Source organism: Zalophus californianus, chromosome X (assembly GCF_009762305.2).
Source record: "Zalophus californianus isolate mZalCal1 chromosome X, mZalCal1.pri.v2, whole genome shotgun sequence".
NCBI lineage: Eukaryota > Metazoa > Chordata > Mammalia > Carnivora > Otariidae > Zalophus > Zalophus californianus.
In genome coordinates this window covers 73,926,980-73,954,691 of record NC_045612.1, presented here as the reverse complement: position 1 = coordinate 73,954,691, position 27,712 = coordinate 73,926,980, and the positions used below count along the sequence as shown (strand labels likewise).

The 27,712-nt window shown below is 38.5% G+C and overlaps 1 protein-coding gene across 6 annotated transcripts in view; it reads right to left on the bottom strand.

The window, feature by feature from the left end:
• The window catches only part of OPHN1 (oligophrenin 1), a 499,922-nt gene that overhangs the window by 323,061 nt on the left and 149,149 nt on the right, over nucleotides 1-27,712 (bottom strand). For 5 of the 6 annotated variants that reach the window (XM_027608515.1, XM_027608512.1, XM_027608514.1 and 2 more), the window contains one exon: nucleotides 16,881-16,976. The exons of the other annotated variant lie outside the window; for it this stretch is intronic. In XM_027608515.1, coding sequence (XP_027464316.1) covers nucleotides 16,881-16,976 — 96 coding nt within the window. The remainder of the gene's footprint in view (nucleotides 1-16,880; nucleotides 16,977-27,712) is intronic. 6 annotated transcript variants of the gene reach the window in all.

Here is a 27,712-nt window from a genome sequence, read left to right as displayed (position 1 = left end):
ATGAACAAAATTGATAAACCTTTAACATACAATCATCAAAAAAAAAAAATAAGAGAAGACTCAAATTAATAACATCAGGAACGAAAAAGGAGAAATAACAACTGAAATCAGAAATATAAAAAGGGGGTGCCTGGGTGGCTCAGTTGGCTAAGCATCTGCCTTCAGCTCAGGTCATGATCCCAGGGTCCTGGGAGCAACCATCTGGCTCTCTGCTCAGCGGGGAGCCTGCTTCTTCCTCTCCCCCTGCCTGCCTCTCTGCCTACTTGTGTGCTCTCTCTCTCTCTCTCTCTCTCTCTCTCTCTCTCTCTCTCTCATGGTCAAGTAAATAAACAAAAATTTTTAAAAAAGAAATATAAAAAGGATTATAAGACAATATTATGAAAAATTATATACCAATAAACTGGTCTGGACTGGACAACCAAGAAATGGATAAATTCCTAAAAACATACAATATTCCAAAAGTCAATTAAGACATAGAACACTTGAATAACCAGAGAGGGAGACAAACCATAAGAGACTCTTAATCTAAGGAAACACACTGAGGGTTGCTGGAGGGGAGGGGGGTGGGGGTTGGGGTGGCTGGGTGATGGACAATGGGGAGGCTATGTGTTGTGGTGAGTGCTGTGTGTTGTGTAAGACTGATGAATCACAGACCTGTACCCCTGAAACAAATAATAGAATATATGTTAATAACAATTTTTAAAAAAGAGCACTTGAATAAACCGATCACTAGGAACAAAACTGAATCGCTAATCAAAAAACTCCCAACAAACAAAAATCCAGGACCAGAAATTTTCACAGATTAATTCTAACAAACAGTAAAATAAGAGATAAAACTCATTCTTTTCAAACTATTCCAAAAAAGAGATTGGAAGGAAAGTTTCCAAATTCATTCCACAAGGTCAGCATTACCTTGATATCAGAACCAAACAATGACATTATGAAAAAAAGAAAACTACAGGCCAGTATCCCTGATGAACATAGATGCAAAGATCCTTAACAAAATATTAACTTGTACACACACTCTCTCAAATAAATAAATAAAATCCTAAAAAAACACAAAATACTAACAACAATACTATTGTTGAACAAATTCAACAATACATTAAAAGGATTATTAACATCAAATGGAATTTATTCCAGGGATGCAAGGATGCTCAATTTTCACAAATCAATAAATGTAATACCTAGGATGAAAACCATATAATCACCTCAATACATACAGAAAAAGCAGTTGGAAAAATACAACATCCATTCATCATATAACTTTCAACAAAGTAGGTTTAGAGAAAACATACCTCAACATAATAAAGGCCATATATGAAAAACCCTTAGCTGATACCACACTCGATGGCAAAAAAACTGAAACTTTCCTTCTAAGACCAGAAACAAGACAAGGATGGCCACTCACCATTTTCATTCACATAATGTTGGAAGTCCTACCTGCCAGAATAAGGCAAGACAAAGAAATAAAAGGCATCTAAACTGGAAAGGAAGAAGTAAAGTGTCACTATTTGCAGAAGACATGACAGTATATAGAAAACTCTAAAGGCTCCACCAAAAAACTGTTAGAACTAATAAATGATTTCAGTAAAGATGCAGAATAAATAGTTAAATTAATATACAGAAATCAGTTATATTTCTCAATACATATAACAAAGTAGCAGAAAGAGAAATTAAGAAAACAATTTCATTTGCAATTGCACCAAAAAGAATAACATGCCTAGGAATAAACTTAACCAAGGAGGTGAAAGACCTATACTCTGAAAACTACAAGACACTGATCAAAGAAATTGAAGATGACACAAAGGAAAAGATACACCATTCTCGTGCACTGGAAAAATTAATACTAATAAAATGCCCATTCTGCCCAAAGCAATCTACAGATTCAATGCAATCCCCATCAAAATACCAACAGCATTTTTTTACAGAACTACAACAATCCTAAAATTCATATGGAACCACAAAAGACCACAAATAGACAAATCAATCTTGAGAAAGAAGTACAAAGATAGAGGTATCACACTCCCAGATTTCAAGATATATTATTACAAAGCTATAGTACCCAGAACAATAGAGTGTGGACACAAAAATAGAACACAGACCAATGGAACAGGATAGACAGCCCAAAAGTAAACCCATAATTATATGGTCAGTTAATCTACAAGGAAGGAGGCAATAATATACAATGGGGAAAGATAGTCTTTTCAATAAATAGTGTTGGGAAAACTGGACAGCTACATGCAAAAGAAAGAAACTTTATTACACCATATACAAAAATAAACTCAAAATGAATTAAAGACCTAAATGTGAGAACTGAAACCATAAAAATACCTAAGGAAAAAAAAAACAAACAAACATAAACCTTAATCTCTTGGACATCAACTTAAGCAACATATTTACATATATGTCTCCTCAGGCAAGGGAAACAAAAGTAAAAAGTAATCTATTGGGACTACAACAAAATAAAAAGCTTCTGCACGGCAAAGGCAACCATCAACAAAACAAAAAGGCAACCTACTGAATGGGAGAAGATATTTGAAATGATATATCTGATAAGGGGTTTATATCCAAAATATATAAAGAATCTGCACAACTCAATATCAACAAGCAAATGGATGAAAGACCTAAATGTGAGCCCTGAAACCATAAAAATCCTAGAAGAAACCACAGGCAGTAATTTCTCTGACATCAGCCATAGCAACATTTTTCTAGATACATCTCCCAAGGCAGGGGGAACAAAAGCAAAAATAAACTATTGGGACTAAGCAAAAATGAAAAGCTTTTGCACAGCAAAGGAAACCATCAACAAACAAAAAGACAACCTACTGAATGGGAGAAGATTTTGCAAATGATATATGCAATAAGGGGTTAATATCCAAAATTTTGAAGAACTCACAACTCAACACCACAAAAACAAACAATCCAATTAACAAATGAGCAGAAGGGGGCACCTGGGTGGCTCAGTTGGTTAAGCGACTGCCTTTGGCTCAGGTCATGATCTTGGAGTCCCAGGATCGAGTCCGGCATTGGGCTCCCTGCTCAGCGGGGAGTCTACTTCTCCCTCTGACCCTCCTCCCTCTCATGCTCTCTGTCTCTCATTCTCTCTCTCTCTCAAATAAATAAATAAAATCTTTAAAAAATTTTTTTAAAAATGAGCAGAGGACCCTGAAGAGACCTTTTTCCAAAGTAACATGAATAGATGCTCAACATCACTAATCATCAGGGAAATACAAATCAAAACCACAATGAGGTATCACCTCATGCCTGTTAGAATGGCTAAAATCAAGAAGACAAGAAACAACAGGTGTTGGTGAGGATGTGGAGAAAAAGGAACCCTGATGCACTGCTGGTGGGAATATAAATAGGTTCAACCACTGTGGTAAGCTATATGGAGGTTCTTCAATAAATTAAAAATAGAAATACCAAATGATCCAGTAATTCCCCTACTGGGTATTTACCAAAAGAAAACAAAAACACTAATATGAAAAGATATAGGCACCCCTGTGTTTATTGCAGCATTATTTACAATAGTCAAGATATGGAAGCAACCCAAGTGTCCACTGATAGATGAATGGATAAAGAAGATGTGATACACACACACGGATATTACTCAGTTATAAAAAAGAATGAGCTCTTGCCATTTGCAACAACATGGATGGATCTAGAGGATAATCTAGAGGATATTATGCTAAAGGAACTAAGACAAAGAAAGACAAATACCATACGATTTCACTTATATGTGCAATCTAAAAGAATAAGACAAATTAATAAGCAAAAGAGCAGAATCAGACCCATAATTACAGAGGACAAACTACTGGCTGAGGGGATGGGGTGAGAGTATGGACAAAATGGGTGAAGGGGAGTAAGGCATGGGAATAAAAGTACAGCACAGAAAATATAGTCAGTGATACTGTAATCGTGTTGTATGGTGGTCATCATACTTGAGATGAGCACAGCATAACATACAGAGCTGTTGAATCACTATGTTGTACACAAGAAACTAATATAATATTAATGTCAAGTATACTTCGATAATAAAAGAAAAAACAACTGGCTAGAAAAAGAAGACAGACCTGCATAACCACGTGTCACCACCACCACTGTCAACAATATCCTCTGCCCTCCTCACCACAAAACATAGCTTAGAAAATTGACTGCAATGTTGTTGGCTTGCAAATTCCTAGGGAGCCTCCCAGGTGTAATATGAAATTGGTCCCCATAAGCAGAGGTCAGGGATAGACTGAAGATTAGTAGGTGGTAGTTTAAATAGGCAAAGGAAACTTACATGCAAGGTTTGTCTTGGGTGACAGTAAGATGAGTAGATATCTGCACCCACCTACCACATCTTAAAAGTTTTTATAAAGGTCTTAACTTGGTTCAATCACATATACCATCTAAATGGTCTTAGCAACCCCTTCATTATCTTAAGGCCATATCCTTTTGGCAGCTTCAGGGAGCAGAGAAGGCAAGTAGGACAGGGGTGGGGGACATAAGCCTCCAATTGCCAGGATCCAGCTCATGGGTGCAGAGGTCCCACCTTCTCGATGACCTCCCCCAACAAATACTCTTTAATAATGTCCACTGGTCCCAGAGTATTAAAATGAGAGTCCAGAAAAAATTAACTATCCCTAGAAAATTTCAAGGGAGAAAGAGCAAAAAGTTAAGGGGAAAGGAAAAGGAAAGACACTATGCTAGATGCTTCTCGTGTCTTATTCATTATAACCTTTTTTTAATAAGAAAACTGAGGTTTAGCAAGGTCAAGTGAGTTTCTTAACACTAATATACCCTGTCATCCAAAAGGGTTGTAAATTTCCAATGAAGGCTGACAATATGGATCAAAAGGCTCAAAACTGTTTATACTCTTTTAGCCAGTAAATTCCTTTCTAGGAAACCACACCTAAAAACTAATCCTGAATACAGAGAAAGAAACCTTGATGCCCAAAGGTAGGCATTCAACATTATTAATGATAATGAACAACTGTAAACAAAATGTCCAATGACTGAGGAACGATTAAGTACATCTACTTAATGGACTATTACTACAGCCATTAAAAGGGAGCAGTACACATTTTATAAACATGACAAAATGCTTAAGGTGAAATATTATATGAAAAAAGAATACAAAAATTGTACATAAAAAGTGTACATAAAATATAATCGTAACTATGAATAGAAAATTATGCTTAGACCAAAGAAAAGGAGTGGTTTATACATCAAAATAATTGTGATTTGTTGAGTGGAAAGCATATATGTATAAGCTTTCAAATCAAGAACTGATTTTAAATCCCACTTAAGCTAATTATTAGCTATATTATCCTGGGCAAGTTTTTTAACCTCCATTAGCCCGTCTATCTCCTTAGAATTGCTCTGAAAATTAGATAATGCAAGCAAAGCATTTTGCACATAGTAGCTACTCAGCAAATGACAGCTATTCATATTCTGTCTGAACATATAGAGAAGTTAAATGTAAACATTCAGGTAAATGTTGAACTTTATCTGAGCCCTGGGCTCCAGGAAAGCAGCAACTGTTAAGACATGCCTCACCCTTTTGTATTCTGTAAAACAGCTCAACTGCAAAGGACCATCCTGTCTTCAAACATTAGACCCATCTTCAACCTTCCTCGTGACTCCCATTAAGACTCACAGATGGCTCCCTTATTTACTTATCTCTATAATACCCCGCGTTTCCTTTCTTAATACCCCACGTTTCCTTTCTTTGAAATGTTCCTCATTAACAAAGTTTCTCCCTGTGGCAATAATCTGAATACACCACATCTTTAACTGTCCAGCGCACAGCTTTAGTGCTTTTGGTTTTATCATCTGTGTTACACAGGAAGCACTGTCAAAACCGAAGAAATGCTTAGCCTTCCCTAATTTAAATTTGTATGCATTAAATGTTTCAATATACATGTTTCACATATTGTATAATGTACAGAAAGTTCCTAGAGAATTGTCAATGCCCTCCTTGTCCACGACTTGTTTCTATTTATCGGAGTCCTGGTGCTGCCTTCCCTGATATTAGACAACAGTATAGTGTTATCAGTTTTAACTTATTTGTTAATTTAGCATTGTCAAGTCAGTGGTTTCAAATGAAGACTCACATCACTTATCTATGCTACCTTATCAATATACAGATGTTAAGGACCTATTCCAGATTATTAATTCTCTTTACTTGAAATTCTTGATGTATTCTTGGTATATTCTAACTATATGATTGGTATATTATGTCATTATTATTATATTATATCTGGAGATTTTTTCCCTTGTAAAGATTGTATTCATTCATTTTTATAAATGACATGTAATATCCACTCCTTGAAAATAGAAATCATTATGTTTATAGATATTTTGTCTAAAAACTTTTCTTAGATTGACTTTTATCTTGTTATGAATGTCACAGAGACAACCATGTCTTTGTCAGTTGCATTATTTTTCTTGTAATGAACTCTCATCAGATCTTTCACTTTTGAAAATGATTAGTAATAAGCTACAGCCATTTAAATCTTTTTCTCATCTATAATATTTTATATTTTAAACTGATGTATCCAAGAAAACCAGGGTACTTCTCTGTTAACAAAGAAGAATTTTCTCAGAACCCCATGGAAAAGAGCTGTACCAGTACTTCTATGTACATGCTTCTGATGGCACTTTTTAAAGAACTTTGAGGTTGTACCAGTGAACTGAGTCAGGATTTCCAGAACTCGCATCAAGAATCAGGTGAGTTAATGTGACTGTTAATGCACAGTCAAATGGAACAAGAATTAATTTCTTAGGACCAAGTAAACTGATGAAGGATGACTGCAGGTTTTGTTCAGAATATTATTGATGATATAATGTTCTATTTTTGGAAATATAAGGAACACACTTCTCTTATTTCATAAGCTATCTATAAGTCATAACAATTAGTGGATTATGCTTTTATAAAATGAAATGATTCTAAATGATATCTTATTCTCTCTTCCAAAATCTCTCCATGATTCAAAAATTCATATTAAATATTTTTATTTCCAAGAAAATATAATTATTTGCATAGGTTTAATGACAGTCTGAACTCTTTGTTATCAGGACAGGATTGAAAACACTGGTTATGCAACCAAAGCTTTGCCTGGAATGACATAACTGAACGTGATGTTCATTGAATCAGATATATGTGACCAGATATGTTTGAGGAGGAAAGGTTGACTTTATAGAGCCAATGCATACAAAGCCCTCTTGGGGAAACCAGGCTGATACCTGATTACATAGTTTCCAGCCTTATAAGTGAGTAGGAAAGTCTCCTGGCAGGCCCGAACACTTTTGGATATTTTTGGGGATCTAGAGAAGAAAGGAATTCACCCAAATTTATAGGTAGTACAGATGAAATCTGGGAGATTTAATACTTAGATTGGCTTCTTAGCCTCAAGAGACTTCTAAAAATCCACCTGAGATTCTTTATGAAAACTTCTGGCAAAGCAAACTCAAATAGACCCATATGGCAAATTACCATCTTGGTTGCAACTGTATAAATAATTAGGCCAAATCTAGTAAGACCAGCCTTGTTTTTTGATCAAGAGTAATTTATCTTTGGAAAAAAAGCAATTTATCTTTGAAAAAAATTAATCTCTGAGATGAACTTTGATCAAAAGAGAGAAATTTTGTTTTAATGGGGAACGATGCATAGCACACCCTTTTGGATGATCAGTTTTGCCCTGTTTTTTGGTCTTTGAGTTAGTTGAGCTTTTGCACCTCTTGTTAATTGTGGGTAATTTATGAGCATGCATATTCTATCTTGCCTGGTTGAGATTTCATTGGCTTTCTCCCCTTCTCTGTCAAAAAAAAAAAAAACAGTTTTGGTACCTATCTGTAAATCAGACTGGATCCTGCTATCTTGCCCAATTCGTAAATACCAAATTTCCAATCCTTTCCATTTCCTTTAATATCTAGTTATAATCCTCCAAACTAACAATTCCAATTTTCGCCCTCTCATATGACTCGGACTCATGAAGAACTAAAACCTGACAGCCCAGTTTCCTATAAAGATTCCAGGTTGCCTTACAACTGGCCCTTTCCCCAAGATCTGAAGACCTGTGAAATAAAGCCTGATAACTTGGTATAAACTTCTAATGAATGGCTCACCACAACAGGAGACCATGCATTGAGCTAGACTCTCCCTGGAAAAGACATTGTCTGGATTAAGAAAGCCTGGTAAAATGTTCAGTTTATGTATGCCCTTATACGCATGGTAGCCAAGTCTGTGGACAATGTCACCTAAAGCACTGACACCCAGCTTGGGAGCTTCAAGAAACTCCAGGAGTGGTACAGTACAGTTGATAGATTTTTCCCCACTGACCTCTTAGAAACAACTGGAACTTCAGGGTTTAACTCCTGGCTCTTTTCTTTAATATACACTTTGATATTAGTATTTCTCTTTTTCACTTTAGGTATCCCTCTTCTTTTAAGATGCCTGACGCTAAAAAAACTGACTTTTGCCATCCCCCTCTCAAAAAATGATCCGGTTTTATAGAAAAAAAAAAATCAAGAAAACTCCTCAAGAGACTAACTCCTTTCTAATCAGGTGGTTTATGACTGGCTGTGAGTTTTCGGCAATGAATAATATCCATGTTGATTAAACGTACGGGGGCTGAGGAGGGGGGAATGACAATGTTGAACTTTATTTGAGCTATCTGCTCCCAGAAAGCAGTAATTGGTGGTTGATGGAATTTTCTACCTGCAAGTTTGACCTTAAGTCAATCTGCTTGGTCCACAAAGGGATTTCTTCAAAAATGTTAGGATGACTAGAGTGGAAATGTAATTTGTAGTCTGAGATTTTACAACACTGTTTTTTCTTTCTCTAGGCATAAACAAACCTGCTAAAACTTAATAGGTGCCATCTTCTGGGAAAGAGGTAACAAGCCAGGTGCACAAAAGAGGACTATGCTACCAGGGTTCACCCAATGGATACCCCACTTAGTGATGACAAGACTGAAACTCAGGGTTAAAATATAAGGTTCTTGGCAGAGACATGGTGGCATTGCCTCTCCAGGAACAAAAGAGCCACCTGGAGCCATTTCACTTCCCCACCCCTCAGCAGACACACCTACTAAAGGTGCCTAACCTAGACATTGGCTGTTTAGCCTGCTTTGCTCCAAGTCCCATGCCCCCATGCTCTGTCATGACTGCCCTTCTGGGTCAATACTGCATCAGTCCTAGCATGGCAGGACCCCAGAAGACCAGCGCAGAAGATCCCTGCCACACCAGGCCCCCAAAGTATAGAGTCTTAAAAGTCAGCTGGCTTGAATGGGATAGAGCCCAAAGTGAACTGTGCTGGTCCAGGAAGGCAAACAACTCAGACACAGTGTAAAAACAATTTGAAAAACACCTGGGACACATGAGGGGAAATTATTCGCTCTTTTGGGAGGGCTTTCCTGATGGTAGCAAGCAAAGACTGTACTCCCTAGAGACAAAGGAACTGGCTGGTGCCATTTCCCTACCCTGCTCCTCAGCATAAAGGAACTTCAGTAAACAGCACGACACCAGCACTGGCTGCCTAACCTGCTTACATCAAGTCTCGCCCCCCTGCACTCTGCTAGTACTGCTTTTCTCAGGAAAGTGTGCCTAAGGACCAGCACAGCAGGCTCCTTCCCAAGAGGAAAAGCACACATCTCCAAATGCACCATGTCTAGTGACCACTGAGTTCTGCAAAGCTTCAGTTCTAGTGGAAATAGCATCAGGTCTCATTTAAAAAGCAGAACAGAACACACCTAGTTAAAATTTGCCACACTCCGGCCAAGGACCAAACACGGCCCACTGCAGACAAGGAGAACCACTGTAGAAGACTGATCTAAGGGATAGAGCAGCCAAAACAAAACAGCAGAATGCACACAATACACACTAGAGCCGGAAGCACCAGGCCCTGGACGTCACACAACTTCATCTTCATAAAGCCAACCTAGACAAAATGCCAAGACAGAAGAATTCATCCCAAAAGAAAGAACAAGAAAACATCATATACACTACACACACACACACACACTCACACAATGGAATATATTACTTGGCTCTAAAAAGAATGAAATCTTGACATTTGCAATGATGTGGATAGAGGTAGAGGGTGTTATGCTAAGCGAAATAAGTCAGTCAGAAAAAGACAAATAGCATATGATTTCACTCATATGTGGAATTTAAGAAACAAAAGAGATAAACACAGGGAAAAAAGAGAGAGAGGCAAACCAGAAAACGGACTCTTAACTATAGAGAAGAAACTGAGGGTTGCTGGAGGGGAGATGGGCGGGGAGATGGGTTAAATGGCTGATGGATATTACAGAGGGCACTTGCGATGAGCACTGGGTGTTATATGTAAGTGATGAATCACTAAATTCCATACCTGAAACTAATATTACACTGTATGTTAAATGGAATTTAAATAAAAACTTGAAAAGAAAAAAATACATATATATATACATATATATATAAGGTTCTCCAGTGAGGTCCACCAGAGTTTTTAAGATTAAGTCAAAACTTTTGGGAATCTGCTTAGGTCTCCTTCCTGATCTCTTCCCATTTGTGTATTACTCCCCATAAACTTCAGGATACAATCCAAGATATTTCATGAGGTATTCCAGGCCCCTCACTGTCTAACCCAGGCATCAGCATCACAAACCCATGTACTGTAAACATACCAACAGGTATGTTTTGTTTGGTTCGCATAGTGTTTTTGACTGAACTGCTGACACTTAATACTATGCATAAAGTATCTGGGTATCACTTTCTGGGAAAAAATAGGAGATTCTGGCAATATAGGCCCACATTTTTAGATAGCAACAATCACTAGAGCCCATTCAAGGATGCTGCTCTTAGATGGAGCACGTCTTTTTCTGTTTGTCACAAGCCCTACCTCTCATTACCAAGTCACAGAGACAGAATATCAATTGTCATCCTATATACAGTCTGCTTTGCTCATTTTCATCACCTGCCAAGACTCTAACTTAGCCTTTATGCAACCTCTCAGGTCTTAATCTCTGACTCCTTCTCCATCTTTTCCAGTCACATTCAGTGACTTCCAGTTTCAAGAAAGATAATCTTACTCCCCTCAACTGTGCTTTTGTATATTTGTTTTCTCTGTTGTCTTTTCTTAATTCTCATTCATCCTTTAGAAATTCAACTCAGATCAGGACCAGGACAGGAGAGAGGCAAGTGAGGCACTCATGGTGCAAAATTTAGGAGGCACTCACACTCTGGTGCCCACCTGCACTTTGCATGAACCTGAGAATAAGTGCTTTCTTAAATTGTAGCCCTAGCACCCTCACTTGCCTCACCCTAGCCCTGCATCTAACTTAGATATCATTTCTCTGAGAAGCCTTCCTTGTTTATTCTCCCTATCTCTCTCTCTCTCTCTCTCTCACACACACACACACACACACACAAACACACACACACCAGTGTGGAGTAGGAGCCACTGTGTGCCTACCTCTATCATAGTACTTTTTATATTGTCTTGCAATTGTCTGTATACTCATCTGCCTCCTTTAATAGACTATGAGATCCTCAAGGGCAGGGAGATTCATTGTGTCTCTGAATCCCCAGTCTATGGCACTTAATGGACACTTTCTACCTATTTACTAATGAACAAATACAATAGCAGGGTTCCTACGAAAAGAGCAAGGAGGTTCTCTGAAGCCTACATGGGAAGCACCCATCTTTCTTGCTCCTGGTACTGCAATGATATAGGAAGTTATTTGCCTATACTTCTTCCTAAAACTTACCTGAATGGAAGCTCCATGACGGCAGGGTTCATGGCAGGTGCTCAATAAAAATTAGTTGAATAAATCAATTGGGCTTTAGGAGACCTTGGTTCCAGCAATAAATCTGGCACTACCTTCAACAATCACTAGCCCAACTCTGGACATCAGTTTCCCTATCTGTAGAATTGGCAGGAGTGGTGGCAGGAAGGTTGGTAAACTAGCTTAGTATATTCTCATCTTCTCCTTCCCTCCCTCCCTCTCTTGCTCTGTGGGTGTGTGTGCGTGTGTGTGTGTGCGCGTGTGCGTGCGCATGCGTGCGCACATGCCTCTCTCTGTCCCTGTCTCTCTGCTTCTCTCTCATCAGTTTATGTAAAGTGCTTAAAACAAGACCTGGTACTTGGTAAGCACTGTGTAAGTATCAGCTTATTTTTTAATCTGGAAATTCAATTTTTCAAGTAAATTCTTACATGCTTCATTTGAGCACTGGTGGATAGGAGAAATTGAGGATCCAAGGAACAGTTTGAAAAATCCTGAAAACTGACATGGGGTTCCAAAATGCTCATCATTTTATGATGACTGTGTAGAAATCAGGGCGCTAGGCTCCACTACAGAGATTCTGATTTATTTGATCTAAGAGAGGTCCTGAGACTCTGAATCAATAAGAGCTTCAGGTCACTGTGACATATATTAGGAATAACTAAGCTAGATACTCTCTAAGGTTCCTAGAATATTAACAGTTTATTTCACATTTTCTTTTGCAGTTATTCAGGAAGTATAATTTCAAACTGAAATTTTCCAAAACTTAGGTTCTACCACCTTTCTGGTAACAACTATGAAATACTGAGCACCAATCACAAGTCAGACACTGAGCCTAATCATTTACATATACTCTCTGGTATATGTATTTATCTGATTTACTCCTCACAGTCTTATGAAATAGATTATACTTCCTGCTTTACAGATGAGGAAAACAGAGGCCCAAAAAGCTTAGGTAATGTTGCTAAGATCCCATAGCTAATAAATCTGAAGTATACACAAAAGTACCCAAACTCCTGAGATTTCCTTTGGTTACTGAGCTACAGAGGTAGAGAAAAAGCCAGGCAATGCCAATTGAAGGCATAGATGTCTTGCTCTAGAGCAGGGACAAATGTCATCATCAGGGCAGTGAGACATTTTCTCTCACTTGTCCCTGTTAGACACAGACTACTCAAGTTAGTTACTAGCGCTGATGATCAAGGGAAGGGACTCTCCAAAGAAGCCTCAGGTTTTGACTCACATCCTCTAGGAATCACTACCATCTCTGTTAGACAACTGGTATCTACAAGGGGGTTAATGGTACTGAGTCACATTTTGCAGCCATCATGAAAAATGCATTATGAAAAGAACTGCAAGGCTCTCTTCACATATAATGTGAAATCTAAATCTCAACCCAAAATTCTATCATAACTGTACTTCTACCAATTTTTCTAGTTGAACAGAAGATCTACCTACTCTGGGCCAGTAGTGTTGGCAATTGGAGGGTATGGCACACTCTCCTGTCTCAGCTTCCAAAGCAACTGTTTCCCAACAATGCCCTCCCAGTAGGGTGTCTAATATTTCCTCTCAAAGCCTCCAAAGAGCCTTACCTTAAACTGCTGGAGCACTGGTTGTTCTTCTCACTACCATCACAAATCCCAGTTCTCAAAATGACACATTCAACAAGGACAATGACTATGACAGGCCAATTAAAATCTCAAAATCTTTTCTCAGTCCCCATCAAGAAAAGTCAATTCATGAGTCATCATCCCTAAAGGCAATGATCAGATGGTAACTGTGAGCTTCTGGAGATGGTAGGCAAATGGCAACTGAGTTAAAGTGTTGTTGTAAAGCATACATTAAGAAGCTGTGTCACAGCTAGCAACTTAAATGGAGCTCACAAACACCCACAAGAACCTGGCATCAATAGCCGGGGGGGGGGGGGGGGGGGCGCCATTTTTATTTTTGTTTATAAGCCATCATGCTCAAACTCACACACCTTTTCCCTAAACGGCACTTGTTGACATTTACGGTAAGATGGGTGTTGTACCCTCAGAGAGCCCACCCCTTACAGCTCCTTGGGCATTGGTCTCACCCTTTCAAATCTAGGGGGAGGCCCTAGGGCCTCTGCACTCTACACATGTGATGGAAGTGGCAGCCCTGATGATCTCAGGATTGGCTTCAGAGTCCTTCTTCTCTTGTCTTTGAAAAATAGTGCATGTTCATAGCCAAATAGCTATATGGTCTGGTCTAATAGGGTCTAAGAAGTCAGTCTTCCTTCATTTTGTCCCATTTTTGTTTCCTATACTCCCAGCTGGTAGTGTTTCTGCTCATATAATTCCATCTCTATTCCTGGCTTCTGTTCCATGGTTCACACCCACATTGATCTCCTTATGCAATGGTCAGTCCACCACACCCTTGGTGTTCTCTTCCAAACACACTGTCATTTTTTGTAATGTGGACAGGCAGAGAAGTGTCCAAATCTTGAAGTTCTGGTTCCATTTTGTTTAATAATTTCATCTTCAATTCATTTTTCTCCTCTCAGCTTTTGGTAGAAACAGGGGGAACCAAGCCATTCTTTTAACACTTTGCTTAGAAATTTCCTCAGCCAAATATTCAATTTTTTTCAGTCAGAAAACACCATCTTCCACAGAACACTAGAATGCAAACACAACTCAGCCAAGTTCTTTGCCTACTTTATAACAAGGATTGCTTTTCTCTATTGTCTAATAACATGTTCTTCATGGAAACTTTCTCTATGGCTCGCCTTTTTTCTTTCTGAGCTCTCACCACAATTGCCTTTAAAATGCCATTCATGACAATCTAGACTTTTCTTAGCATGCACCTCCAAACTTTTGCAGCTTCTTCCCATTACTCAGTTCCAAAGCTACTTCCACATTTTTAGGTATTTGGTACAGAACACCCTGACTTCCCAGTACCAATTTCTTTCTGTCTTACCACGTTTAGGATGCTATAACAAAATACTGTAGACTGAGTGGTTTATAAACCACAGAAATTTATTTCTCACAGTTCTGGAGGCTGGAAGTCTGAGATCAGGGTGTCATTATAGTTAGGTTCTGGTGAGAGCGCTCTTCGAGGTTGTAGACTGACAACTTCTTGTGTATCCTCACGGGATGGAAGGAGGGTAAAAGAGTCCTCTGGTGTCTCTTTTAGGAGGGCACTAATCCCATCAATGAGGGGTTCCACTTTCATGACCTAATCACCTCCCAAAGACTCCAGCTCTTGATACCATCATATCAGGGGTTAGAATTTCAACATATGAATTTTGGGAAGGACACAGAAGCACTCAGTCCATTGCAGAGTACAAAGAAATCAAGTCTTATATTAACAATGATTAAACAGTTAACATATATTTAGGCACTGTGCACACTTGGCATTGATCATCTCAACCCTATTTCAAAGATGAGAAAAATTAACATTCAAAAAAGGGAAAGTCATCTCCCCAGATTACACAGATAATAAATTCCAAAGCTAGAGTTCAAATTTGGGCTATCTGACTCTAGAGCTCATGATATTAACTTTTAAATAAGTCATGCCCTTAGTCAAAAATAGATCTGCAAAATTAAAATGAAGTGAATAAATAATCTAAATGCAAATGTGTGCCTCATTAGTTACACTACCACATTTACCAAAACAGTCATCAATCTTAGTCTCATGAAAGTACTCATTGCAGTATTATTTATAATAGTGAAAAATTAGAAATAAGCTAAATAGTTGAATATCATATAAACTATGGCTCCTATAATAAAGAGATCCGAATTCATCCATTATTTATTTACTCAACAAACATGTGCTGAGTATCTACTATATGTTAGGCACCCTCTACATGCTAGGGAAATAGCAGTGAATAAAAACAATGTCCTTGCTCCCCCATGAAATTTACAAAGAATTTTAAATGATATCAGAAGCTGATTAGGATAAACTGTTAGGTTAAAAAGATAAAATTACATATTTAGCATGAACTAAATTGCATACACATAAGAGACACATGTACAAAAAAGAGCCAAAATATAACATGCCAATACCATCTAATACATTGTTTCTGTGATGGAATATCTTACTATCATAGGTAATTTTATATTTTTATATATTATTCATATTTACTACAATGACCATTAAATAATAATAATACATTTTCATATTTTAATGCTGGGGTTCATAAATACAACCTTGTAACTAACTTGTTTCAGTGACATTAAATCATTCACCATAGTCCTGTGATCCAGTGTTCTTGTCTAGCAAATGCTTTACACTAATTCTTTAGCTCACTGGTTACCAAACTTTTTCTTAGATGACCAGAACAAATATTTTAGGCTTTGAAAGCCATCCAGTCTCTGCTACTTCTACTCAATGTTGTTGTCCTACCACAAAAGTACCCTTAGACAATATTTTTTTCCCTTAGACCATATTTAAACGAATATATGTGGCTGTGTTCCAACAAAACTTTATTTACCAAAAGAAGGGGGCAGGCAAGATTTGGCCCAAGGGCCATAGTTTGCTGACACTACTTTAACTTCATACCAACTAACACAAAGTTCTTTAACATCCACTATTCAATCTCTTCCCGGTAACATTCTTGATATTAATATTAAACACATTTTATAGATGATAAGACTAAGGCTCAGAAAAAGGAAGTATCGGTCCAAGATCACACAGCTCATAGAGTGAGTTGTTAAATTCAGTTCCCAAGAGAGATGTCAAATGTCCTGTTGTCTGAAAAGCTGGACATATATAAATGTTACTTTTAAACATTCTAGAGGAATTTATTCCTTGGAGGACTGTTATTCTAAATCATTTTAGAATTTAAAAAAAAATCACTCTTTCATTTATATTTTACAAAAATATCTGTTTTCATGTATTAGATTCTTTAAAGAAAAAGTCCCCTGAAGATTGACTGAGTCAAAGGCCTCAGTGGAGGCTTAAGGGCTATCTTTTTATTGCTTTTGTTTGAGAGGAGAAGGGGACTGGGAGACAATGTTTCTTTACCCTTCTTAAGCAGCCTCCCATGAGCTTGACACTAGATCACAGAGGATGAAGATGCCCAGGTTCCCTGTATCCAAAAACCTAGGAGTCTCAGAACTGCCTCAAGAGGCACAAGGCCACATGTAGCTGAAGACTTACCAATGTTAATCTCATCATCAGTCAGAGTGTCTCCAATAAAATCAAACTGAAAGGACTGAAGTGTCTGAGAAAATTTCTGAACAGCTGAAGAATAATCTGCAAAGTAAGAGGAACAGAAGAAATGGTCAAGACTGCTGTCCTTTAACTGATTTACTCATTTCTGATAAGGCTGATAGAAGAAAAGCAAAAGGAAGTTCTCCCAGTAGTTAGCAACTTGCATTTAATAAAGTTAAACAAAAGATCAGAACTTCAGTAGAAGATTTGAGCAACTAAAACCATTAAAGATGGAAGGAGGGCAGCTTAGTGAAGTCCTTCTTTTAAGTTATAGGATGTGTTTTACTCTCAATTCCTTTCCTCTCTGACTCCTTCTACCCAAAGCCTATAAGACTTAAAACTACTTCGTTTTACTCCTAAAGAATCTCTTTAAGCATTAATTGAGCACCAATTATGGGCACTAACTAAATGCTTTCTCACCTCTCACCAAACAAATACCCACAATCATTCTACAAAGGAAAAAAAATAGCTGAATTTTAGAGCTGTGGTACTCAAGGTCCCTGAGCCAGCCGGCAGTATCAAAAGTAGAAGCTAGATGGTCTGTCCTTTTCCATGGCAACACAGGCACAACCTGGACATTTTACACATTAACCCTATGGCAGCCTGGGTTAGGATACTATCTGGCAGGAGAACAAATTTAACTTGTTCACATAGTATTCAGCAAGGGATCTGAACTAAGGAAGCAATTAATGAAAAACTTCAGGGTGGTATGCCTAGACAAATGCTTTTATTTTGGGTGAATAATTTTGAATTTTATTATATGAAAGTCTAATGAAGGTATAAAACTAAATCATATTTAGCTAGCCTTTTGACAAATTTTCTTCAGTGAAATTTTTTAAAATATGACCTTCACCAAAAGGTACAGCCAAACTCTCCAGCCTTGCTACTCTGAGCGCATCTCAGAGCAGAATCATCATCACATGGGAGCTTTATGGAAATACACATTCCCAGGTCAAACCGCAGACTTACAGAATCAGAAACTGCATTTTCATATACTTCATATGTCCTTTACAGTTTAAGGGGCACTCCTCCCACTAACTAAAGTAATCCATTAGAACATCTTCCAGGGAAGCTCAAACTTCTGGTTATTTTTGCTTCCCTTTTCGTATTTCTTCTTTAACTCCATAGTTTCAGCCTCCTCCACTTTCACATCTATCTATCAGATACATAGGCTTATGAGAGTTTTTACTCTCAGACCAACAGAAAGGGAAACAGTGCAAACAATAACATCTATTCCTTTCAATAAAAAGCTAACATGGTTAGGCACAAACAATAAAACGTGCTCAGACATTTGGTTGGAACAGATTAACCTGCCTAGAATTTTATTGTCATGTTGTCTACATCACATTTCCAGAAGAGCTTATTTTCAGGATTTAGATCCTTGACCCTTTAAACACATCACTGGTGAGGAGGAGAAGCAGGAGAAGGAGGAGGAAGAGAAGGGGGAGGAGGAAGAGGAGAAGGAGAAGAAAGAAGAAGAGAGGAGCAGTGGCTCAGCCAGTTAAGCATCTGACTCATGATTTTGCCCCAGGTCATGATCTCATGGGTACTGGGATTGAGCCCTGTGTCAGGATTGGTGCTCAGCGGGGAGTCTGCTTGAGAATCTCTCTCTCTCTCTCTCTCTCTCTCTCTCTCTCTCTCTCTCTCTCGCTCTCCCTCTGCCCCTCCCCCCACTCGCTCACACTCTCTCAAATAAAACCTTTAAAAAAGAAGAAAGGTTTTACAAAGCGTAGGGACTGCACACCAGGTTACCATGCCTTCTCAAATTTCCACACTTTGGAGTAACATTTTCTACATCAAATCTGGTACACATAAATGTAAGAGGAGCATGCACACCCTGTTTTCCATATTTCATCAGAAAGAGAACACAAAACTGGCTCCATGGCTGGAAAACAATCACTTTCCTCTGGCCTCCTTGGCTAGGAGCAGAAAAGGACAAGCTCAGAATTCCCCCATGTGATTTCTGTGTCACTCAGGGAAATTAAATAAGAATATTCATTATATTGCCCTTTCACAAATACCTGGATTCCTTCAGTTTTTTCTTAATACAAAGTACAGTTAATAATCACTCCTCTTTTAGAACTATCTAAACATTTCAGAAACCACAAATATTATGATTTTTTTACATTTATATTATTTTGTAAGTAAAAGCGTGGGGTAAAAAAGGAGTTGCATTCATTCCCATTTTCATTATTTGCAACAACATCTCTTCTCCAGACCTTGGGCTGGATGGAAAACACTACTTTACATTTGCACAGAGCTTGAAAAAGTTTATGAAGGACTTTCCATAAGCACTCTCATTTACTCCTCTTAAATACACAAAGATAGGCATTCCTATACTTACCTTCTAAACAAACAAATAAAAAATGAGACAACGCAAACAAATCACATTCACAAATATGAACAAGCATAAATTAGCAGCTCTTCAGCGAAAGAAAGTCTCATATATTTGGCCTCTATACTAAGAAAAGTGTCAGGAATGAGTCCTGTATTTCAGATAAATGAGTTGAGTAACTTTTGGACACCAAAGCATCAATAGATAACCTAGCAATGCTTGTTATGTATGGGGCATTTATTTCCTAATTAAAATAAAATTTACGGGGCGCCTGGGTGGCTCAGTCGGTTAAGCGGCTGCCTTCGGCTCAGGTCATGATCCCAGGGTCCTGGGATCGAGCCCCATGTCCGGCTCCCTGCTCAGCAGAGAGCCTGCTTCTCCCTCTCCCTCTGCCTGCCACTCTGCCTACTTGTGCTCTCTATCTCTCTGTCAAATAAATAAATAAAATCTTTAAAAAAAAAATAAAATAAAATTTACTGCCTCACTCTACACCATGTAAAATCGTTACTTTATCTTTCCCAATGCTTCTGCATCCCTGTCGACCAAGCCTCGTTCTCCTAAGTGTTCAAGCTATCTTTGAGGGTTATCTCTACACCACCTTCATATTCATCTGTCTTCTGTAATGTTTTTCACCCACTCATTCTAGAATGTAGCAGAATAGTGTTTGTTACACAACAGAAGCTTTCTGGGAATAAGGTAAATTAAAACAAGACTAATTAGTCAGGTAATTAATGTTGTATAGAAACCAATTTACTTATTATCACTATTATTGTCTATGGGATCATATGGAACATACTCTTATATCTAAATTACTTTGGTCTGCACAATATCGTAGAAATTCATCGATCTGTAATTCATTATTTTTGTTGCTGGGTAAATTCCAGTGTATAAATATACCATAATTCATTCATTCACCTATTTATGGACATTGTGCTGTTTCTTCACAATAGTGAAAAACACTAAACATTCATGTATAAATCTTTCTAGGACATATATTTTCATTTATCTTGGGTAAATACATAGGGGTCCAATAAATGGGTTACAGGGTTAGGTGCAAGTGTACCTTAAAACATACAAGAAACGGTCAAATTATTTTCCAAAGCCAATGTACTATTTTGTATTCCAATCAACAACAATATATGAGAATTTTAGTTGATGAAATTCCAACAGCCGGTAACTTAAAATCTTTTTAGTGGTTTTGGGAAAAGATGGCAGAGGAGTAGGGGATGCTATTCCAACCAGTCCCCGGAACTGAGCTGGAAATCTACCAGAACACTCTGAACACCAAAGAAAGCAGCCTGAGATGTACGAAGATAGACCTGGATCCCTACAGACAAAATATCGCAGGCGTTTGGTTTCGAGGTACGAAGCAGGGAGCCTTGATTCTGCGGGCAAATATTGGAGGATAAAGGGCAAGCAGGGGGAGGAAGCCATGGGTATCCTACACCGATGGTGAGCAATAGCCTCCCGTGCTGCAGACAGGGCACAGACTCACAGAGCAGTAGCAATGGGGAAAGGACTTTAGGGGAGCCCCCTGTACTGAAATCCGGAGCAGTGGGGCCACGAGTTCGAACTGGGGGCAGCTGGCAGTTATAGAAGCACAAAGGGCAGAGACATGCCCTACCTGGAGGGAAGGACTGGGAGCGCAGCTCAGGGGCACACAGTGAGGACATTGCAGTTTATAGCAGCACAAACAGAAATGGAGATAGTGTGGCCTGAAGAGCTCTCTGAAGAACAGACTGCGATCTCTCTGCTCTGAGGCAGAAGGTTAAAAATGATACCTTATGCTCTGACTCGCAGAAGAGACACAGAAATCTGCCAGGGAAAGGCGCCAGAGAACAAAAGCCCCCAAAAACTGGTTTTCACTGAACCCATGCCCCGCCACAGGGGGCAGGGCAACTCTGCCCACACAGGGTTGCCTAAGTAAAAGCACAGAAGGCCCCTTCCCCACAAGACAAGCTGGGAGACAAAGAGGCCAGCAACCCTAAGGTTCCATGAAAACAGGTGCACCTTGCTGGGGTTGTGGTCAATAATTTGGACTCTGTACATCCCCTCAACCACCTCTCAACAGAATGATTAGGAGGAGGAACTGCCAAAATAGGAAAGACTCAGAGACTGTGACTTCTGCCACAGATTTACAAATGGATACAGATAAAACCAAGATGTCGGAAATGGAATTCAGGGTACCAATGGTGAAGACAATAGCTAAAATGGAGAAATTGATTAATGGCAACATAGAGCTCTAATGGCAGAAATGAAAGCTGAATTGGTAGAACTTAAAAACGCTATCAATGAGATCCAATCTAATCTAGATAATCTAACAGCTAGAGTAAGTGAGGTAGAAGAACAAATCAGTGATCTAGAAGACTAATTACTAGATAAGAAGGAAAAAGAGGAGGCCAGGGAAAAACAACTCAAAATCCATGAAAATAGAATCAGAGAAGTAAGTGACAACATGAAACATTCCAACGTCAGAATTATTGGGATCCCTGAGGGGAGTGGAGAGAGAGAAGACTAGAAAATATATTTGAACAAACTGTAGCTGACAACTTCCTTAATCTGGGGAATGAAACAAGCATTCGTGTCCTAGAGGCAGAGAGGACCCCTCCCAAGATCAAGGAAAACAGGCCAACGCACAAGCATGTAATAGTAAAACTCGTAAATCTTAGAATCAAGGAAACCATCTTAAGGGCAGTGAGGGGGAAGAGATTCCTTACGTACAGAGGGAGGAACATCAGAATAACGTCAACCCTTTCCAAAGGGATGTGGCAAGCCAGAAAGGACTGGCAAGACATACTCAGGGTACTAAATGAGAAGAACATGCAGCCAAGAATACTTTCTCCGGCAAGGCTGTCATTTAGAATGGATGGAGAGATGCAGCGCTTCCACTACCGGCAGAAACTGAAAGAATATGTGACCACTAAGCCGGCCCTGCAAGAAATATTAAGGGGGGTTTTATAAAAGGAGAAAGACCCCAAGAGTGATACAGAACAGAAATTTACAAAGACAGTCTATAAAAACAAGGTCTTCACAGGCAACATGATGACAATAAATTCATTTCTTTCAATAATCACTCTCAATGTGAACGTCTAAATGCTCCCATAAAACAGCACAGGGTTGCAGACTGGATCAAAAGACAGGACCCGTCCATACGCTGTCTGCAAGAGATTCATTTTGAACCTAAAGATACATCCAGACTGAAAGTAAGGGGATGGAGATCCATATTGCATGCCAACAGACCTCAAAAGAAAGCTGGAGTTGCAATTCTTATATCAGACAAATTAGATTTTAAACTAAAGACTGTACTTAGAGACACAGAAGGACACTATATCATTCTTAAAGGGTCTATCCAACAAGAAGATCTAACAATTGTAAATATCTACGCCCCCACATGGGAGCAGCCATCTACATAAGCCAACGGTTAACCAAAATAAAGAGTGATATTGATAACAATACGTTAATTTTAGGAGACCTCAATACTCCACTCTCGGCAATAGACAGATCATCTAAGCAGAAAATCAACAAAGAAACAAGAGCTTTGAAGGACACACTGGACCAGATGGACCTCATAGATATTTACAGAACATTCCACCCTAAAACAACAGAATACTCATTCTTCTCAAGCACACATACAACTTTCTCCAGAATAGACCACATACTGGGTCACAAATCAGGTCTCAACTGATACCAAAAGACTGAGATTATTCCCTGCATATTCTCAAACCACCGTGCTTTAAAACTGGAACTCAATCACAAGAAAAAATTTGGAAGAAATTCAAACATTTGGAAGCCGAAGACCACTCTGCTCAAGAATGTTTGGGTCAACCAGGAACTCAAAGAAGAACTTAAACAATTCATGGAAACCAAAAAGAAGGAAAATGCATCACTCCAAAACCCATGGGATACTGCAAAGGCGGTCCTAAGGGGGAAATACATAGCCATCCAAGCCTCACTCAAAAACATAAAAAAGTCCCAAATTCACCAACTAACTCTACACCTTAAAGAACTAGAGAAAAAGCAACAAACGATGCCTATGCCACACATTAGAAGAGAAATAATTAAGATTAGAGCAGATGCCAATGAATTAGAAATCAGAAACGCAGTAGATCAGATCAACAAAACTAAGAAGCTGGTTCACTGAAAGAATTAATAACATCGATAAACCACTGGCCAGACATATCCAAAAGAAAAGAGAAAGGACCCAAATTAATAAAATAATGAATGAAAGGGGAGAGATCACGACTAACACCAAGGAGAAAAAAACAATTATTAGCAATTATTATCAACAACTATATGCCAATAAATTAAGCAACTTGGAAGAAAATGGATGCCTTCCTAGAAACCTATAAACTGCCAAGACTGAAACAGGAAGAAATTGACAACCTGAATAGGCCAATAACCAGTAACGAGACTGAAGCAGGGATCAAAAACCTCCCAAAAAACAAAGAGTCCAGGGCCTGATGGATTCCCTGGGGAATTCTACCAAACATTCAAGGAAGAAATAATACATACTATCCTGAAGCTGTTTCAAAAATAGAAACAGAAGGAAAGCTTCCAGACTCATTCTACGAAGCCAGCATTACCTTAATCCCCAAACCAGGCAAAGACCCCATCAAAAAGGATAATTTCAGGATCCAAAAATACATTAAAATGATCATCCACCATGAACAAGTGGGATTTATCCCCGGTATGCAAGGGTGGTTCAACATTGGCCAATCAATCAATGTGAAAGAACACATTAATAAGAGGAGAGAGAAGAACCATATGGCCATCTCACTTGATGCAGAAAAGCATTTGACAAAATACAGAATCCTTTCCTGATTAAAACTCTTCAGAGTATAGGGATAGAGGGAACATTCCTCAAGTTCATAAAATCCGTCTATGAAAAACCCACAGCAAATTATCATCTTCCATGGGGAACAGATGAGAGCCTTTCTCCTAAGATCAGGAACACATCAAGGATGCCCACGCTCGCCACTATTGTTCAACATGGTACTAGAAGTCCTAGCAACAGCAATCAGACAACAAAAAGTAATAAAAGGTATTCAAATTGGCAAAGAAAAAGTGAAACTCTCTCTTCATAGATGACATGATACTTAATGTGGAAATTCCAAAACATTCCACCCCCAAATTACTAGAACTCATAGGGCAATTCAGTAATGTGGCAGGATACAAAAGCAAAGCACAGAAATCAGTTGCTTTTTAATACACTAACAATGCAACTGCAGAAAGAGAAATTAGAGAATCGATTCCATTTACAATAGCACCAAAAACCATAAGATACCTCGGAACAAACCTAACCAAAGAGGTAAAGGATCTATACTCTAGGAACTACAGAATATTCATGAAAGAAATCGAAGAAGACACATAAACATGGAGAAACATTCCATGCTCATGGATCAGAGGAATAAACATTGTTAAATTGTATATGCTACCCAGAGCAATCTATACCGTCAATGCCATCCCGGTCAAAATTCCAGTGACATTTTTCAAAATGCTGGAACAAACAATCCTAAAATTTGTATGGAATCAGAAAAGACCCCGAATTGCCAAGGAAATGTTGAAAAACAAAGCTGGGGGCATCACGTTGCATAATTTCAGGCTATATTACAAAGCAGTGATCACCAAGACAGCATGGTACTGGCACAAGAAACAGAAATATAGACCAATGGAAACGAACAGACAGCCCAGATATGGACCCTCAACTCTATGGTCAAATAATCTTCGACAAAGCAGGAAAAAATCTACAATGGAAAAAAGACAGTCTCTTCAATAAATGGTGCTGGGAAAATTGGACAGCCACATGCAGAAGAATGAATCTCGACCATTCTCTAACACCATACACAAAGATAAACTCAATCAAAGTGGATGAAAGACCTCAGTGTGAGACAGGAATCCATCAAAATCCTAGAGGAGAACATAGGCAGTAACCTCTCTGACATCGGCAACAGCAACTTCTTTTAAGATACATCTCCAAAAGCTAGTAAAGCAAAAGCAAAAATGAACTCTGGGGCTTCATCAAGATAAAAAGCTTCTTCACAGCAAAGGAAACGGTCAACAAAACAAAGAGGCAACCCACAGAATGGGAGAAGATATTTGCAAATGACACCACAGACAAAGGTCTGATTTCCAAGATCTATAAAGAACTTCTCACACTCAACACCCAAAAAACAAATAAGTCAAAAAATGGGCAGAACATGAACAGACATTTCTCCAAAGAAGACATACAAATGGCTAACAGACACATGAAAAAATGTTCATCACGATTAGCCATCAGGGAAATTCAAATCAAAACCACATTGAGATAACACCTTACACCAGTTAGAATGGCAAAAATTGACAAGGCAAGAAACAACAAATGTTGGAGAGGTTGTGGAGAAAGGGGAACCCTCTTACACTGTCGGTGGGAATGCAAGTTGGTATAGCCACTTTGGAAAACAGTGTGGAGGTTCCTCAAAATATTAAGAATAGAGCTACCCTATGACCCAGCAATTGCACTCCTGGGTATTTACCCCAAAGATACAGATGCAGTGAAAAGAAGGGCCATAGGCATCCCGACGTTCATAGCAGCAATGTCCGCAATAGCCAAACGGTGGAAAGAGCCAAGATGCCCTTCAACAGATGAATGGATCAAGAAGATGTGGTCCATATATACAATGGAATTTTACTCAGCCATCAGAAAAGATGAATACCCAACTTTTACATCAACATGGATGGAACTGGAGATTATGCTCAGTGAAATAAGTCAAGCAGAGAAAGTCAAGTATCATATGGTTTCACTTATTTGTGGAACATAAGGAATAACATGGAGAACATTAGGAGAAGGAAGGGGAAAATGAAGAGGGGGAAATTGGAGAGAGAGACGAGCCATGAGAGACTCTGGACTCTGAGAAACAAACTGAGGGTTTTAGAGGGGAAGAGGGTGGGGGGATGCTTTAGCCTGGTGATGGGTATTAAGGAGGGCACATACTGCATGTAGCACTGGGTGTTATATGGAAACAATGAGGCATGGATCACTACATCAAAACCTAATGATGTATTGTACAGTGACTAACATAACATAATAAAATTAAATTAAATTAAAAAAATAAAATCTTTTTTTAGTGAAGCATTTCTGAGATACAATGTTATATTAGTTTCAGGTATACAACATAGTGATTCAACAACTCTGCTATGCTCACCACAAATATAGCTACCATCTGTCACCATAAATGCTATTGAAATGCCACTGACTATATTCCCTATGCCGTACCTTTCTTCCTGGTGATTTACTCATTCCATAGCTACAGGCCTGTAACTCCCGCTCTCCTTCACTCATTTTGCCCATTCCCCCACTCACCTCCCCTCTGGCAACCACCAGTTTGTTCTCTGTGTTTGTGGGCCTGTTTCCGCTCTTTTTGATTCCACTGTAAGTAAAATCATATGGTATTTGTCTTTCTCTGTCTGACCTATTTCACTTAGCATAATCCTCTCAAGGTCCACCCATGTTGTAACAAATGGCAAGATTTCATTCTCTTTTATGGCTGAGTAATATTTCATTGTGTGTGTGTATATATACACACACCATATCTTACTTATCCATTCATCTATCAACAGACACTTGGATTCCTTCCATATATTGTCTATTGTGAATAAAGCTACAATAAAAATCTGGTAAATGACTTTTTTTATTTCAATTTTAACCATTTCAATGGATGTGTGGTGGTATCTCACTATAGTTTTAATTTGCATTTTCTTGATGACTAATGGTGCTAAGTAGTTTATCATGAACTTATTGGGCATTTACAATATCTTTTTGTCATGAAGGGTCTGTTAAGATTCTAGCCAGTTTTATAATTGGGTTTTTGTCTTCTTATTGTTGAGCTATTGAGCTATAAGATTTCTTTATATATCCTGGACACAAGTTTTTTCTGTCATATATGTTATATATATAACAGATTATAATATATGTTAGATTATACAATATACATAATAGTCTCTAATAAATTAAAGGCTTAACAATGTAAGGATTCTCTGTTCAAGATAAAAGATTGAATCTTGATAATACCAGTGTACTTTGTTGTGTATTAAGTAAACCTAATCAAATCACTCTCTCCCCAGCTCTGCTGTAGCATTGAAAACCAACAGCTTCCCAACTATGATAGCTGTGTAAACCAACAGGTTAGCAGCCACCAGGGAGAGCAGAATGGGGTTGGAGTTTTACAAGGCTGAACTCTTAAGGGACCTTCACTATTTGTCCATTTTAACAGGTCCTTAAAGTTCCATTCTTAAGTCTAGTCTCTGTCCTAACAAAGCTCATTCTTTGTAAGCAGTGCTGTTTTGGGGGCATTTATGAAAAACAATCATCTCAAATTTTTAAAAAATCGTGGTAACCCAAGGCAATGTAAAAGTTGGGAATTATCAAGAGGTTAACCAAAATATTTACTGTGCTACTGTGATTTAT